This window comes from Schistocerca cancellata, chromosome 10 (genome assembly GCF_023864275.1).
Source record: "Schistocerca cancellata isolate TAMUIC-IGC-003103 chromosome 10, iqSchCanc2.1, whole genome shotgun sequence".
In the NCBI taxonomy this organism is placed as follows: Eukaryota; Metazoa; Arthropoda; class Insecta; order Orthoptera; family Acrididae; genus Schistocerca; species Schistocerca cancellata.
This window is the reverse complement of record NC_064635.1, coordinates 52,850,530-52,865,722: the sequence shown is the minus strand read 5'-3', so window position 1 is coordinate 52,865,722 and position 15,193 is coordinate 52,850,530. Positions and strand designations below refer to the sequence as shown.

The window sequence follows — 15,193 nt, the reverse complement described above, 5'->3', positions numbered from 1 at the left end:
GTTTGCTGTATTAACTTGTTCACTGATAATTTATGTTCCTGTCCAGCTTTCCTACAATAGTTGCTGCACCATTCCGTAGCCCATCTCTCCTTACCACTGCGTATGAACACACTCAGAAAATTCTGGTGTTAACACATGAGGCTGGTGGATTTGACCTTTCATTAACAGTTCCCATTTCATGAAAATGTTTCACTATGTAATAAACTGTTGTTTTCCCTGGAATAGGAACATTAGGGGACTTCTCTTGGAACAACTCGACATGCTGCACAGTAAGCTTCCAGTTACGCAAACCCCTGCACTCCTGTGAGCATTGTGGAGCTGCCACCTATAGTTGTAACAGTGTAAGAAGATCTGCGGCAGCTCACAGCACAGAATTGAGGACTTTTTTGGTAGGGACAACACAAAATGTTATTTTGGTTGGAGAGTCATCGTCAGACGTAGAAGTAACTTCGGGTGTGCCCCACAGAAATGTGTTGGGACCCTTGTTGTTCACATTGTATATTAGTGACCTTGAAGACAATATTAATAATAAAATCAGTTTTTTTGCAGGTGAAACAGTTGGCTATAATGAAGTATTATCTCCATGAAGCTGCATAAATATTCAGTCAGATCTAGATAAGATTTTAAAATGGTGCAGAGATTGCCAACTTGCTCTAAATGTTCAGGAATGTAAAATTTTGAACCTCATGAAATGAAAACATGTATTATCCTATGACTATAGTACCAATGAGTACGTGCTAGAATTGGCCAACTCGTACAAATACCTGGATGTAACACTTTGTAGCAAAATGATATGGAATGATCGCATAGGTTCAGTCGTGGGTAAGGCGGGTGGTATATTCAGCTTATTGGTACAATACTGGGGAAGTGCAATCAGTCTACAAAGGAGATTGCTTACAAATCACTTGTGCGACCAGTTCTAGAATATTGCTGCAGTCTGTGGGACCCATACCAGTTAAAACTAACAGGGGATACTGAACGTATACGTAGAAGGGCAGCACAAATGGTCACAGGTTTGTTCACTCTGTGGGGGAGTATCACAGAGATGCTGAAGGAACGGAATTGGAAGACTCTTGAAGACAGATGTAAGCTTTCCTGAGAAAGTCTAATTAACAATGTTTTAAGAACTGGCTTTATAATGATGACTCTCGGAATATACTACAAGCCCCTGCATATCGCTCACATAGGGATCGTGAGGATAAGATTAAAATAATTACTGCACATACAGAGGCAATCACACAATCACTCTTTCCACACTCCATACAAGAACCCATAATAACTGATATAATGGGACATACCCTCTGCCATGCTGCTCACGGTGGTTTGCAGAGTATAGATGTAAACGTGAATGTTACCAGTTTTCAACTGTGAAGAGCAAATGGTTGCAGGTGAAAACAATAGCTGTCTATAGACAATAGTAACTCATCGCCATGGAGACTTTAACAAAATCGCGTTATATTATTGGTTGAGATAGGCTTGCAAAGCAGCTGCACCCAGCCCACCGCAACCGTCAGGGATCTGCTTACGCAGGTTCAACTGTGGCACCAGCAATGTATAAAGGGTGATGGAATGCTGCATTACTACACAATGTTTCCATAGTTCAATACTATGAACAACAGTCTAACAAATGACTACACACAAAAATCATTTTTATTACTTTTCAAACAAACTGCGTAAATATTTATGGTTCTGACTTGCCCGAATCGCCCTGTAGTAAGGTAAGCTACAACTTACCTTTCACAAATGTCACGATATACAGCACATTGTAATATTAAATTATATTCTGTTTGCCCCCCCCCCCCCCCAAATTAACACTACTGCTTGATAGAACACACCAGTATACACAATAAATACATTTTATAAGAAAGATCATCATAAATAAATCATCCTAGTTCTAAGGAACTGTAATGCCCTTTTCAAACTCATACAATTCAATAAAAAAATCACTTATTATAATTTAATTCTCACTATGACAAACAAATTCCAGGAAAAAGTATACCCAAAAGAAGGAAAGAGAGAAGAAAAAGTTACTTAACTCTAGTATTTCCAGACCTATTGCACTCGAGAAGACTTCCATATACTATAAAGTTGGCAACACGCATTTAATAAGCTCCTTAAAAGAAGATGGTCACTTTGGAGTGCTGTAGATTGTAACATCTTCTCTTTCGTTATTGTTACAGACGTAAAAAATGTGCAATTTGTGATCAAAACAAATTCTACCTCAGGTTTGAGCCCACAAAGAGGCTTACCAGCAATCGTTTTTCCGGTGAACAGTAAATTACTTGAACAGGAAAAGGGGGAAGTAACACCGTTACACATACCAAGCTCCGCAATACAATGAATGGTGGTCTGCAGAGTATAAATGTAAATGTGATGCAGAACACGCGACAATGTAAAATTACCTAATAATACATATTTCACAGCAAATTGTGTCCAGACAACAGGGTGATGCCCAAAATGTGTCACCATTTGTCTCATACATAATTTATGAGTCACACTAGCTACCCCATCGAGCATCTCAACAGCAGTACCAGTAGAGCTTGGAGAAACAAAAGAGCTACGAAATGACACTTAACTGATGACACTGTCACTAGGAGACTGGTGTTTACAACATGGTCGACTATGGATGACTAACAATACAGCTGCGATTGGTAGTTGTATCATTTTTACACAAAATGAAAAACCCTCTTGCAAGAGAATCATTCACAGACTGTATGATCCATTTGCACAGGAAGCATCAATATTGGATGTGAAGCAACCTGGGCCTAAGCCTGTTTGTTCACTGGGGAAAACTGAAACATTATGAGTTGCTCTACAGAGAAGGTGCAGAACAGCAGTAGTGCAGCTAGGCATGTCCAGACGCTCCATGCAACAGATTCTTAAAAGTCACCTCTGGATATTACCCATACAATATAACCTCTGCTCAGAAGCTCACTGCAGAACACAAATGGCAGAGACTACTATCTGCCCGCTGGGAGGAGGATAGGGAACAAACTCTCAAGGAACTTTTGGCTTTAAGACAAGGTGCATTTTCATTTGGACAGTGTGGTTACAAACAAAATTTTTCTTTTGGGCTACTGAAAAACTACAAGTGATTCATGAACAATGACATCGTGCTCCGAGGGTTGCAGCAAGGGTCGCAATTGCCAGCCGTGGCCTTATTGGACCTTTTCCTTTGAAGAAATTGTGAACTTCGTTACACAGGTCCTTGTTACTGCATTGTCCTTCAACATGCAGTGGTTCGGTCAAGATGGCCACACATTGCAAATACTGTGTCGCACTTCTTAACATGAGTGTTTTAACAGGCAGGTAATTTCACTCAGATTTCAGGTCGTTTCAATGATGGCCAGTCCCCCCCCCCCCCCCCCCCAATAGTCAGACGTCAACCCACGTGACTTCTTCCTTTGGTGATACTAAGGGACAGATTTCCCCCTGAAGTGTTCACATGATTTAATGTACCTCAGATACAATATTGTTCAACCTTGCAATGAAATCAATGAAGATTGTACTGTAGGATTATCACTAACATCAGTGTTCGTGTGAAGTAAGTTAGAAATCAAAATGGTGGACATAATGAGCACGTGTTAAGTTAGAACAATCTCTACAGTTTTTCCATGGCACTATTGGTTCCTTTCAGTTTGTCTTGACAGTGAAGTGTTTATACAAAAACAAAATAGTGACAGATTCTCCGCGCCACCCTATATTTTATCGAGACAGTGCGAAACACCTTAATTATCTGCAATAAATACGTAAAATGTACTTTTTTTTGTTACTGATAATGCAAATCGTCTACTGAGCCCAAATCCTGTAGAAAATGTGCTTTAAGAACATTAAAAAAAAAAAAAGTGCATGAATGCAACAGTGAATTACTGCTATCGATGCTATGGTGTCAAGCCAATTACAGATAGTCGAATGGTCTGTAAGAGACACCATAGGATCTAGCATCCTAGAACAAAGAATGCTTACGTTTGAGTGCTAGCTAAAGTTCAAAAGTTGGTACAATGAGGGCACATTTAATGTGGTAGTTTTAGGTTGCTGTTGTTTATAACTATCAAATACAGGCAGAGGTTGGGCTACAAGTATGTCACTTCCAACATGGCCAACATCAGCCAGCAACTGTGCACAGCCATTACGGTACGAGTTATTTGAATATGCTCCACAATAACTTCATTCCACGGCTTCTTGCTAATGCGTTGCCCTTCAACATGCAGTGGTTCATGCAAGATGGAGCAAGGCCTCATGATACACATGCCGTATTGGACTTCTTACATGAATTTGTCAACATGCAGGGCACTTCACTCACTGTTTTCGTTTCTTATTTTGAGATGAGACTAATCACAGTCCATCGCAGAGCTCGATTACAGCCTTCAAAACTTTGGGTGGGATCAGCAATACATAATAGCGCTATGCATCAAGTTCTGCTTTTGCAGAAACACAGAATACTAGTTTAGGCTGGCTGCCATGCAAGAGGGAGGCGGGGCTGTTTTCCCACACCGCTCCTCCTCTGATTTCTTCTCATTGGCAGTCACAATTCTAGTTTGTTTATGCTCTCGCCAACTGGATGTTTATGATGTCCGTACTCAACACTATAATGTGATTAGAAAACAAAACCTGTTAACATATTTCCACTGCACTGAAAGCCTTCCCCTAAGATGCAAATAAAGTTATTTTTGGTTATACTTCTATGCTAAGTATGCTGCCAGTTGTGTCTGTAGCACTACCAAGTGTGGGTCACATGGCTACGAGTACCCATGGAAAGTCGAAATCAATACCAGCACTCTGCAGTGTTTGTAATTATTGGAGAGTGTGGGATAAGAAAATGTCAAGGAACACCTTAAATCAAATGTGCAAAAATGGTGCATTAACAGAACAGAAAGAATACAAGAAAATACCATTTCGGGGGGAAAAATTGCTGAAGTTCCTGCTGAAACAAACATTCCAGTCAAAAAGCTCCCAAATATCCATTTCTTCTTCTTCTCCTCCTCCTCCTCGTTCTTTCTTCTCCTCCTCTTCATGAGAGACTTTTTGATGGCAACTCAAGGTAGCTCAACCCAGCTGAGAACAGTTAAGAGACTATGCAAGTTCGCAGAGTAGAAAACGAGGTTCTGGTGTTTCTAAGTGCAGCAAGACGCACAACTGAACCCAGTTTGTCAATATACTTCTTAGAGGACAGTACACTCAAACACTGACATTTTTTAACATTTTTAACAGACGGAAAAGATCATCCAGCAGTTTTTATAAAGCCATTCCATGGCATGTTATGAGCACAAAGGATTAGATTTGCCAGTCGATACATGCAACATGATGTTCTATTGTGCGCTGCCAAAGCAGAATATCTGTATAACTAGTATAGGTTTCTGAGAAAGCTTTCCTCAGAAAATGTTGGTAGAACAGTCTTCATGAAAGACTGAAAAAGGAGGAAAAAAATCCTGAGTCTTTCACTGTCGCAACCAGAAATCTTTGCCTGTGTGTATTGATAAAAGGGGATTCCTCAGGCAAATATTTTGCGTATGTTAAAAAGTGAATTACCCATCGCAATGAGAAATTGTTGGGGTTGGGTTGTTTGGGGAAGAGACCAAACAGCGAGGTCACCGGTCTCATCGGATTAGGGAAGGACGGGGAAGGAAGTCGGCCGTGCACTTTCAAAGGAACCATCCCGGCATTGGCCTGGAGCGATTTAGGGAAATCACGGAAAACCTAAATCAGGATGGCCGGACGCGGGATTGAACCGTCGTCCCCCCGAATGTGAGTCCAGTGTGCTAACCACTCGAGAAATTGTTTATGGTGCCACAAGACAACTAACAATTCTTATGTTTGTCAAATCATTAGATTTGCTCTCAGATGATAGGAAAGCCAATGAAGCGAATAGTCCAAGTGACATTTAGGCAACTGTGTGATGTAACGGAGGGGGTGACAAAACGGAAGGGCATCACAGTCATTATGCATGCCCCAAGTATTTTAACCAGCACACAATGTCAATGCAGAGTAATAACACTCAAAAATCTTACCAATGCAATCACAATCAAAAATTCATGGATTGCTCGTCACAACCAAGCAGCCAAAACAATAGATCTGGACCAGGATATCAAGTAGACAATGGGAATATCAAATTCACAATCTACCTCATCAAGAATTAGACAGTCGAGCACATTATTTCCTGTATCAAAAATTGTAAAATGAGAGAAGTATGTAAAGGTTAAGCTGAAATCAGCCACATTTAAAAGACCCGACGGGTTGGCTGCTGTGAATGTAGCAGGCATTCAATGGTAGTTAAATTTATTAAAATATGAGCAATGGAAATTATTACAAAATGTCTTAGGTGCTGATCTGATGGAATGTTCTAATGCTAGAGTGGAAAGCAGGCAAACAAAGCAAAGGCCTACACAGTAATCCACTCCACATGGTACATAATTGTCAAGATGCTGTCTGGTAGCTACTCGATGCCCGCACACTACACAAGACTAATACTTGCGCACATGATACCAGAAGATTGAGAGGAAGAGTTACAGAAGTTTTATGGTGTCAAATATTTAACAAGCTATAAGTAATCACAAAAATACACAGTCTTCAGATACGTGGGCATCTTACCGCTCAGTTACCAATCAGTGGCAGGGCACAGACAAGCAAAATTTTTGAATGAATAAGATTTTTCTTTCACATTAACTGGATTGTTCGGGAGGTGACAAGATGGTGTAGAACTGGTTCCACACAGTCGTGTGATCCTCCACTGTATAAATGCAAATAATCTGTGCCATAAATAATCGTGCACACTAATTTTACGGGAGGTAGGAAAAAGGGCTTTAATTTGTGTTTCTGTGTGTATGCCATTCACTGTGTATACAGCTGTTTAAGTGCAGCTTCGAAAGGCCAATTTATACACATATCTAGTGGTTACATGACCGATGTTGGGCCTCCAGGGATAACGACATAGCCAGTTGTCCATTTTTGTAACTTGTCTCACATTTCCTCAGTTGTATGTCTGCGGAAGCTGTCCAGAACCTACACGTTATGTAAATTCAGTAACATACTAGGGTGATGTTGCCAAACATGTATCATCCAATCATCCACAAGGTCATTCTCCATCCACACTTCCGGATTTACTCTCACCAATATGCCTTTCACTGGTATTTTCCAAATAGTTTTCCTTTTAAATATCGTTAGATAGTTTGCTTTCATCCACTGCCACTTACATACATCACGTACGCCTTTGCTTTTCACTGCAACCAGTCGATATCATGACGCTAGATTCTCCTTTCGATCTACATTACCAATTTTCAATAATAAATAAAAATGTTCACAGCACAGATTTATCATGTAACACTGAAAATCCACATTTTCCCTTGTAATCGCCTGGAAGCTGACAAGCAGTGGTATTTTTCTGAACGAGCTTAACCCATTTCGATGGTAAAATCATGATAGCCAGCCCTGGCTAGTTTTGAAACTGGTGATGCGTTGTTCTTTAGCTAAAGGCAATGCTTTGGGTTGGTACATTTAACCAGTCACTATGCATCCATAGTGTTGCTTCTCACCTACATGATCACAGAGACTTTTTTCAAGGTCTAGACGCTTTGTTTTGTGACTGCAAAATGCCTGACGATTACCATTCATTTCTTGAAGCTGAATTTTGTTTTTTCACCACTCACGAATACAACTCTCGCTCACATTGTGCATTCTTCCCACTCTACTTATTCAACAATTTTAAGTTTTCTAAGTTGTGTGTGAATGACAACAAAAACTTGTAGCCATAATCAACAAGTTAACACACAGTTAAAACTTCACCTGTAACATGCTGCTGACGCGTCACAAACTAGCACCGCAACAATGGGATCTACTGTTGGAGTAGGAGCATTACCAATCTTACTGCAATTATTCTGCACATCCCACTTTTTCGTCTTTAAATTCGGGAAAAAATATGTGCTGACTATTTGTGTGTATATGGTAAATCATGGCAGTGGAGTGGTTTACATGTGTTAGTCGGTTGTATGGAATCAGTGCACTAAGATGAGTCAATACAGAAATGTGTCATAAGGAAATAAAGCAGCTATCATGTTTCGAAGTGCCCATGACAACACTACAAACGAAGTTGCCCAACATCGACTACAATATGTTTAAGAGACGGTGTACTACTCGCAGCTCTGTAATATGGCATAAAAATAGTGGTCATAGTATGATGTTAAATGACAGGGATTGGAGATTAGCATCACACCTCGTCAATAACAATCGGTTTGAGACACAGCAGGATTTGCTGTTAGTGAATTCAGGTCCATCTCAACCAGTTTCTGAACAAACACTGTGAAATGAAAGGCATGCAAAAGACATCTGTATTTGGGTACCTCACAGAAGGCCATTGCTCACGACAGCACATAAAGTTGCACATCTCCAACTAGTCAACTGGGGGGAGGGGAGAGAGGGTAAATATCAATCGCTTACAATCAGTGGAAGATATAACTGATGAATTCCAAAGTATTACCAGTGCACCATCTAGAAAATTGACTGTTATAGAGGAGTTAAGAACAAACGGATACAATGGTCTAGCCGTTCCTCGTGAACCATACATTTCTGTAGTCAATGCTAAGTGGTGCTTCAGGTGGTGTAAAGAGCGACATCACTGAGGAAATGAGTTATTTGAAGTGATGAATCATATTATGCCTGGTAGCAATCTGAGGGAAGAGTTTGAGTTTGGCAAATCGCTGTAGAACAGAGAATGTAGTGTTATGGTACAGGGGTGGTTCTCATAATTATGGTGCGTTCCCTATACTGTACCCAGAAGGAGCTAAATGCAGAAGAATAGGAACACATTTTGCAGCATTGTGCACTATGTACAGCAGAGAAGCAGTACAGAGGTGAGGACTGTTTGAATCATCATGAAAATGTACCATGTCATAAAGCAGCTTCCGTGAGGCACTGGTTTGTAGACAATAACATCCCCAAAATGGACTGGCCCGCCTGGAGTTCCAACCTGAACCCAATAGAACACCTTTGGGATGTGTTAGATCACTTTTGCTCCAGACCCCAGTGGTCAACATCCCTAACTTGTCAGGTTTTGGCTCTTGAGGAGGAATGGGCTGTTGCTCCTCCACAGACACTGTGACACCTCATACAAAATGCCCCCAGCAGAGTCCAAGCCATCATAAAGGCAAAGGGTGGACACACCTCACATTGACATCCACTAATAGGTGTCCAGATATGCTTTAGCTTCTGATGCATTCTTTTATAATCAACTGCTTTTGGCCAGAGAAATCATCATAGTGAAAACCCAGATGTAACACGCAAATAACTTCTTTTGAATGGCCTCATATGGCGATCCCTCGGTTGATAGAGTGAAGTTTAAGTTTTCTGCACATAGCATTGTCAAACTTGCTACCGAGATTTTTCAATATCACGCAACACACAACAAGTAAAATATTAACTCTCATAACAAAGAAATTTTGAACTACTGATGGCCTCAGGAGAGCCAGTCATGAAAAAACTCTACCATCTGGTGAGCACGATGTATGAGACAGGCGAAATACCCTCAGACTTCAAGAAGAATATAATAATTCCAATCCCAAAGAAAGCAGGTGTTGACAGATGTGAAAATTACCGAACTATCAGTTTAATAAGTCACAGCTGCAAAATACTAACGCGAATTCTTTACAGACGAATGGAAAAACTGGTAGAAGCTGACCTCGGGGAAGATCAGTTTGGATTCCGTAGAAATGTTGGAACACGTGAGGCAATACTGACCTTACGACTTATCTTAGAAGAAAGATTAAGAAAAGGCAAACCTACGTTTCTAGCATTTGTAGACTTAGAGAAAGCTTTTGACGATGTTAACTGGAATACTCTCTTTCAAATTCTGAAGGTGGCAGGGGTAAAATACAGGGAGCGAAAGGCTATTTACAGTTTGTACAGAAACCAGATGGCAGTTATAAGAGTCGAGGGGTATGAAAGGGAAGCAGTGGTTGAGAAAGGAGTAAGACAGGGTTGTAGCCTCTCCCCGATGTTATTCAATCTGTATATTGAGCAAGCAGTAAAGGAAACAAAAGAAAAATTCGGAGTAGGTATTAAAATTCATGGAAAAGAAGTAAAATCTTTGAGGTTCGCCGATGACATTGTAATTCTGTCAGAGACAGCAAAGGACTTGGAAGAGCAGTTGAACGGAATGGACAGTGTCTTGAAAGGAGGATATACGATGAACATCAACAAAAGCAAAACGAGGATAATGGAATGTAGTCAAATTAAGTCGGGTGATGCTGAGCGAATTAGATTAGGAAATGAGACACTTAAAGTAGTAAAGGAGTTTTGCTATTTAGGGAGTAAAATAACCCATGATGGTCGAAGTAGAGAGGATATAAAATGTAGACTGGCAGTGGCAAGGAAAGCGTTTCTCAAGAAGAGGAATTTGTTAACATCGAGTATAGATTTAAGTGTCAGAAAGTCGTTTCTGAAAGTATTTGTATGGAGTGTAGCCATGTATGGAAGTGAAACATGGACGATAACTAGTTTGGACAAGAAGAGAATAGAATCTTTCGAAATGTGGTGCTACAGAAGAATGCTGAAGATAAGGTGGGTAGATCACGTAACTAATGAGGAGGTATTGAATAGGATTGGGGAGAAGAGAAGTTTGTGGCACAACTTGACTAGAAGAAGGGATCGGTTGGTAGTACATGTTTTGAGGCATCAAGGGATCACCAATTTAGCATTGGAGGGCAGTGTGGAGGGTAAAAATCGTAGAGGGAGACCAAGAGATGAATATACTAAGCAGATTCAGAAGGATGTAGGTTGCAGTAGATACTGGGAGATGAAGTTTGCACAGGATAGAGTAGCATGGAGAGCTGCATCAAACCAGTCTCAGGACTGAAGACCACAACAACAACAACAACAACAACAAAGAAATGAAAAGCAAAATCACAGCATGCAACCGATGATCACACAGTGGAAATGGGAACTGCTATGGAGACGGAGGTGAAGATTTGGCAATAGCACGTGACTACAGACCTTGCGACACTGACAATGTGTTCCGTGTGTCCTACATGAGGCTAACCCCACTATGTACTTGTCAATTTTGAACTGAAGGTGTTATTCTCACCACATGAAGAAAGGTAAATTTGTTGTAAATAGTTCAGAGTCAAGTAGTCTGAACAAGAACAGGTACAGATTTTACACTTCAAGTTTGGGACCACAAGTAACTGTCTGCTAGACACAACTGACGTGTTGGCTGTGGTGGTAAAGTTTTTAACAAATAAGAACTTAAAAACTTCCTGGCAAATTAAAAGCGTGTGCCAGACTGGAACTTAAACCTGGGACCTTTGCCTTTCACTCCAAAAACAACTCCCCAGGCTGTGGCTAGGCAATGTGTCTACAATACCCCCTTCTACCAGGAATACTAGTCCCACAATGTATGCAGGAGAATGTCTGTGAAGTTTGGAAGGTAGGAGAAGAGGTACTAGTGGAAGTAAAGCTCTGAGGGTGGGCCGTGAGGTATGCTCAGATAGTTTGGTCAGTATAGCAGTTGCCCACATCAAGTAACTGCCATATTTTTTGGTCCCAGTTTGGCACACAGTTGTAACCCTTTGCATGCTGTGCACTTATCAGCATACCTTGGAACCATTTCTGTTTGCTGTGTGCTCCACTCCAGTTGATGCCTTTGACTGTGTGAATTCCTTAATTGTGTCATTCCATCAATCATCTCACAGCTGTGGGTGAGTTACTTCCATACCTCATTTAGTAAAAAAAAAGATCAAGTATTTACGATTTAACATATGGGCCATTTGCGTGGTATAATTTGCAAAAAAACTCATTTTGATATCTTGATCCGTTTATGAAATGTGACAACTGATTTTACCACACAATCCCACAATCCCTGACGCACAGGGACAGAAATGGATGTATCGTGTGTGAACATCTCCCAGATATAAAAACAAATAATTCAAGAATTAAATGAAATTTTGTTCTGCTCTCAATTTTAAATAAAATTCTGAAATCTTATCTACATTTCATATACATGGCAACATACGGGCTAAAATCAACCATATGCGTAGTTTACACAGTGCATTTTTATCTCTGCAAACTCTAACATTTTGTGCAACACTTTACTTAATCTGACTCCACACAGTAACTGTGACAAACAATGAAAAGAAATTCATTTCCTTATCGAGCAAAGGTTTCATACTTTAAGATGCGCAAACTGAAATTTTTTTCACCATATAGTTTTCTTAAAACTGGATGATAAGTATTTCATGGCACCTGGAATAACACCTCTCAGCACAGGTAGCAGCATTATGCAAGCAGTACAGCGACAACAAAGTTATGCTCAGCAAGGTGTGCAGAGAACATGTGTGTAGGAGTCAAAGCGTTAATTTGCCAAGACGTTTAAAATTAGCACAAACTTTGCTGAAGAACGAATTTCATTCTGGAAATAACAACTTACAAGGAGTGTGTCGAATTTACCCAAAAGCAACAAATACCTTATTTACTCGAATCTAAACCGCACTTTTTTTCCAGTTTTTGTAACCCAAAAAACCACCAGCGGCTTAGAATCAAGTGCAAAGCGGAAGTTCTGAAAAATGTTGGTAGGTGCCGCCACAACTACCTTCTGTCGTCAAATGTATATAGCGCTTCGCAGGCACAAAGATAAATACTGGCACCAAAACCTCTGCGTCAGTAAATAAATTTAAAAACAGGTGGAAGACAAGCTTTTTTACTCCGCTCTGAGTTTCGAACACTGCATTTTCATACATTTTCATCCATTGAAGTAAATACAAATTCCATATTGTTCATCTTTGAATGTAGCAGCATTTCAATGCACTACGAAAATCCAACTGGCAAGACTGTTTGAGATGTTTGACAATATGGCCAACTCTGTGTTCTGAATTTTTTCCTACCTGTGAGAAGAGATGGTTGCTAATAGGAACTTTTATGAATTGTGAACCACATGCAGTATTCTCTTCACCATAATAATAACACGAATATAAACATTTTGCCATGTATTCTTTTGTGTTTGCTGCTATCTCATTTAAATCCTGTCTGCCCAATAAACTACGAAACTAGAGTGAGACAACAGCAAACGCGGAAGCAAACATGTATCATGTCATGTTTATATTCGTATTATTCTTATGCCGAATAGTGATACAGTCAGAAATGAAGCACGGCAATTGATAAAATTTTTAAATCTAAGATGACTCCAATTTCTGTGCAGGATGTAATGTACTAAAGAGGCGTCTGCAAAGATTTTCAAACAGAGAAAATTTTCGCTTAACTCTCGTTCAGAACATGTTCTATCATACGCAGTCTATTATTTGGTTCTTGTTTATCATTATCAAAGAAAGCAGCAGTATAAGTAACAACAAATAGCAATAGCAGTCTCTTGCCATTGTTTCACTCTTTGTTTCTAGTTTCTTAAATTGTAAGTGGCGATAGCAAGCACAAAAGCAAGCCTGACACAGTACAGTAATGCATTTTCAACTTTGAGTGACGTAAACACCTATAACAAAGAGAACGGCACTTATCAGATCAAAGAAAAATAAGCAATCACTTCAAACCAGACGAAGCACATGAAAAAGGAAGGGTACCCATATAAATACGGACAGAGGGCCTGACGCATAGCAACGGCTACCTGGTACAGCTTAACTGCTAAGCTTACGACCCGAACCAAACTACCATAGGTGTATCGTCATTCATTCGACCTAAATTGTGTCTCATATTACAATGGACCAACTTTGTTTCGATTTGGAGGTGTGGCCTAAAACTTTTCTCTCCCCTTGAATTTCGAGTCTCAAATTTCAGGTGCGGCTTAGACTCGGGAAAATTTTTTTTCCTCAATTTCGAGTATCATTTTTCAGGTGCGGCTTAGATTCGAGTGCGGCTCAAATTCGAGTAAATACGGTATTCACACAGTCAAAGGCATCAATTGGAGTGGAGTGCACAGCAAACAGAAATGGTTCCAAGGTATGCTGACTATACACAACAAACAGGTGTCAACACTGCCAAAATAACGTGTCAAAAGAGAACAGTTCCTTGACAAAAACTATCCTCTTTACAATAGCACTATTCTGTCAAACTGTAACACTGTAAGAGAGTACCAATTTACTCTCAGAACAAATTCTGTCAGCAAATGAAAACATACTCATAAACCTGTGACTGCCTGTAAGCCTGAGGCGAACGCCCACCGTCTTCGGCAAAGCTGTCTTCTCCACGTGGGTTACGTGCACTCCGCCCACTGGCACCTTTCTTCTGTCGAGGGGAGGGTGACCTCAGTCCGGGAGCATCTCCGTTGCGAGCAGCGCGGCCCGGCTGGAAGTCCCACTTAGCTCTGGCGTCCTCAAAATTTCTCGAAGGCGGGGCATCCTCTTCGACCCACACGGAACGACTCATGTCACCACTGTCACCACCTTTGGACATGCGAACTTTCAGTACATGTTGAAGTTCGGGCTTGTCATCTGTGGAACAAAACCAGTCATTGCATTCAGGTTATTAGACATTGACCAATTACAGAAACATTAGGGATTATGAAAATGACTAACAGATATATAACAGTCTCTCTAGTTATCGCTAAGGTCCACCGGTTGTATGGCTCCGAGTATAGCATTACGATATTCCTGTAGGAAAATAACTACCTCTCAAACAGTCAGCACAGTTTCAGAAAAGACTACCTCTGTGAAACAAAGCTTATTTTGTTCACACACAATATCTTGCACATAGTAGATGTAAGTAATATAAAACAAGTACAGTCTGTGTTCTTCAATTTCTGGAAGATGTTCAGCACTGTATCATATTACAGACCAATACAGCAGTATGGAGTATCCTTGCAGATACACAACTGGCTCAAATGATATTTGACTAATAGGCAAGGATAGGAGGAAAATTTCATGAAAACAATAATGCGAAAAACAACACGAAATTGGGGATTTTTAATGAAATAATCTGCAAAAAAAAAAAAAATAAATAAATAAATAAAATAAAATAAAAAAATAAAAAATAAAATAAAATCATAAAATATCGTAAAATTTGACATATTAGCACATAAATAAATGTTATAAATCAGAGAAAGGCTGATTGCCAATCCAATTTTTGTAACTGCTAGTTATTGAATGTTGAAATTCCATTTTGGCATCTTATTTCCTCAAGACTGGGATCTGCCTAGAATCTTAAAATGAATGATCATTTCCTGCGTAACTACAATGTGATGTCAAAATTAACACCAAAAGTTGCA

At 40.0% G+C, this 15,193-nt stretch overlaps 1 protein-coding gene across 5 annotated transcripts in view; it reads right to left on the bottom strand.

Annotated features, from left to right (window-relative positions):
• LOC126106779 (zinc finger matrin-type protein CG9776-like) overlaps positions 1 to 15,193 on the bottom strand; it is a 268,248-nt gene that overhangs the window by 219,193 nt on the left and 33,862 nt on the right. For 4 of the 5 annotated variants that reach the window (XM_049913158.1, XM_049913157.1, XM_049913159.1 and 1 more), the window contains one exon: positions 14,108 to 14,420. In XM_049913158.1, the coding sequence (XP_049769115.1) occupies positions 14,108 to 14,420 (313 nt within the window). The remainder of the gene's footprint in view (positions 1 to 14,107; positions 14,421 to 15,193) is intronic. The other variant, XM_049913160.1, reaches the window with a different exon arrangement.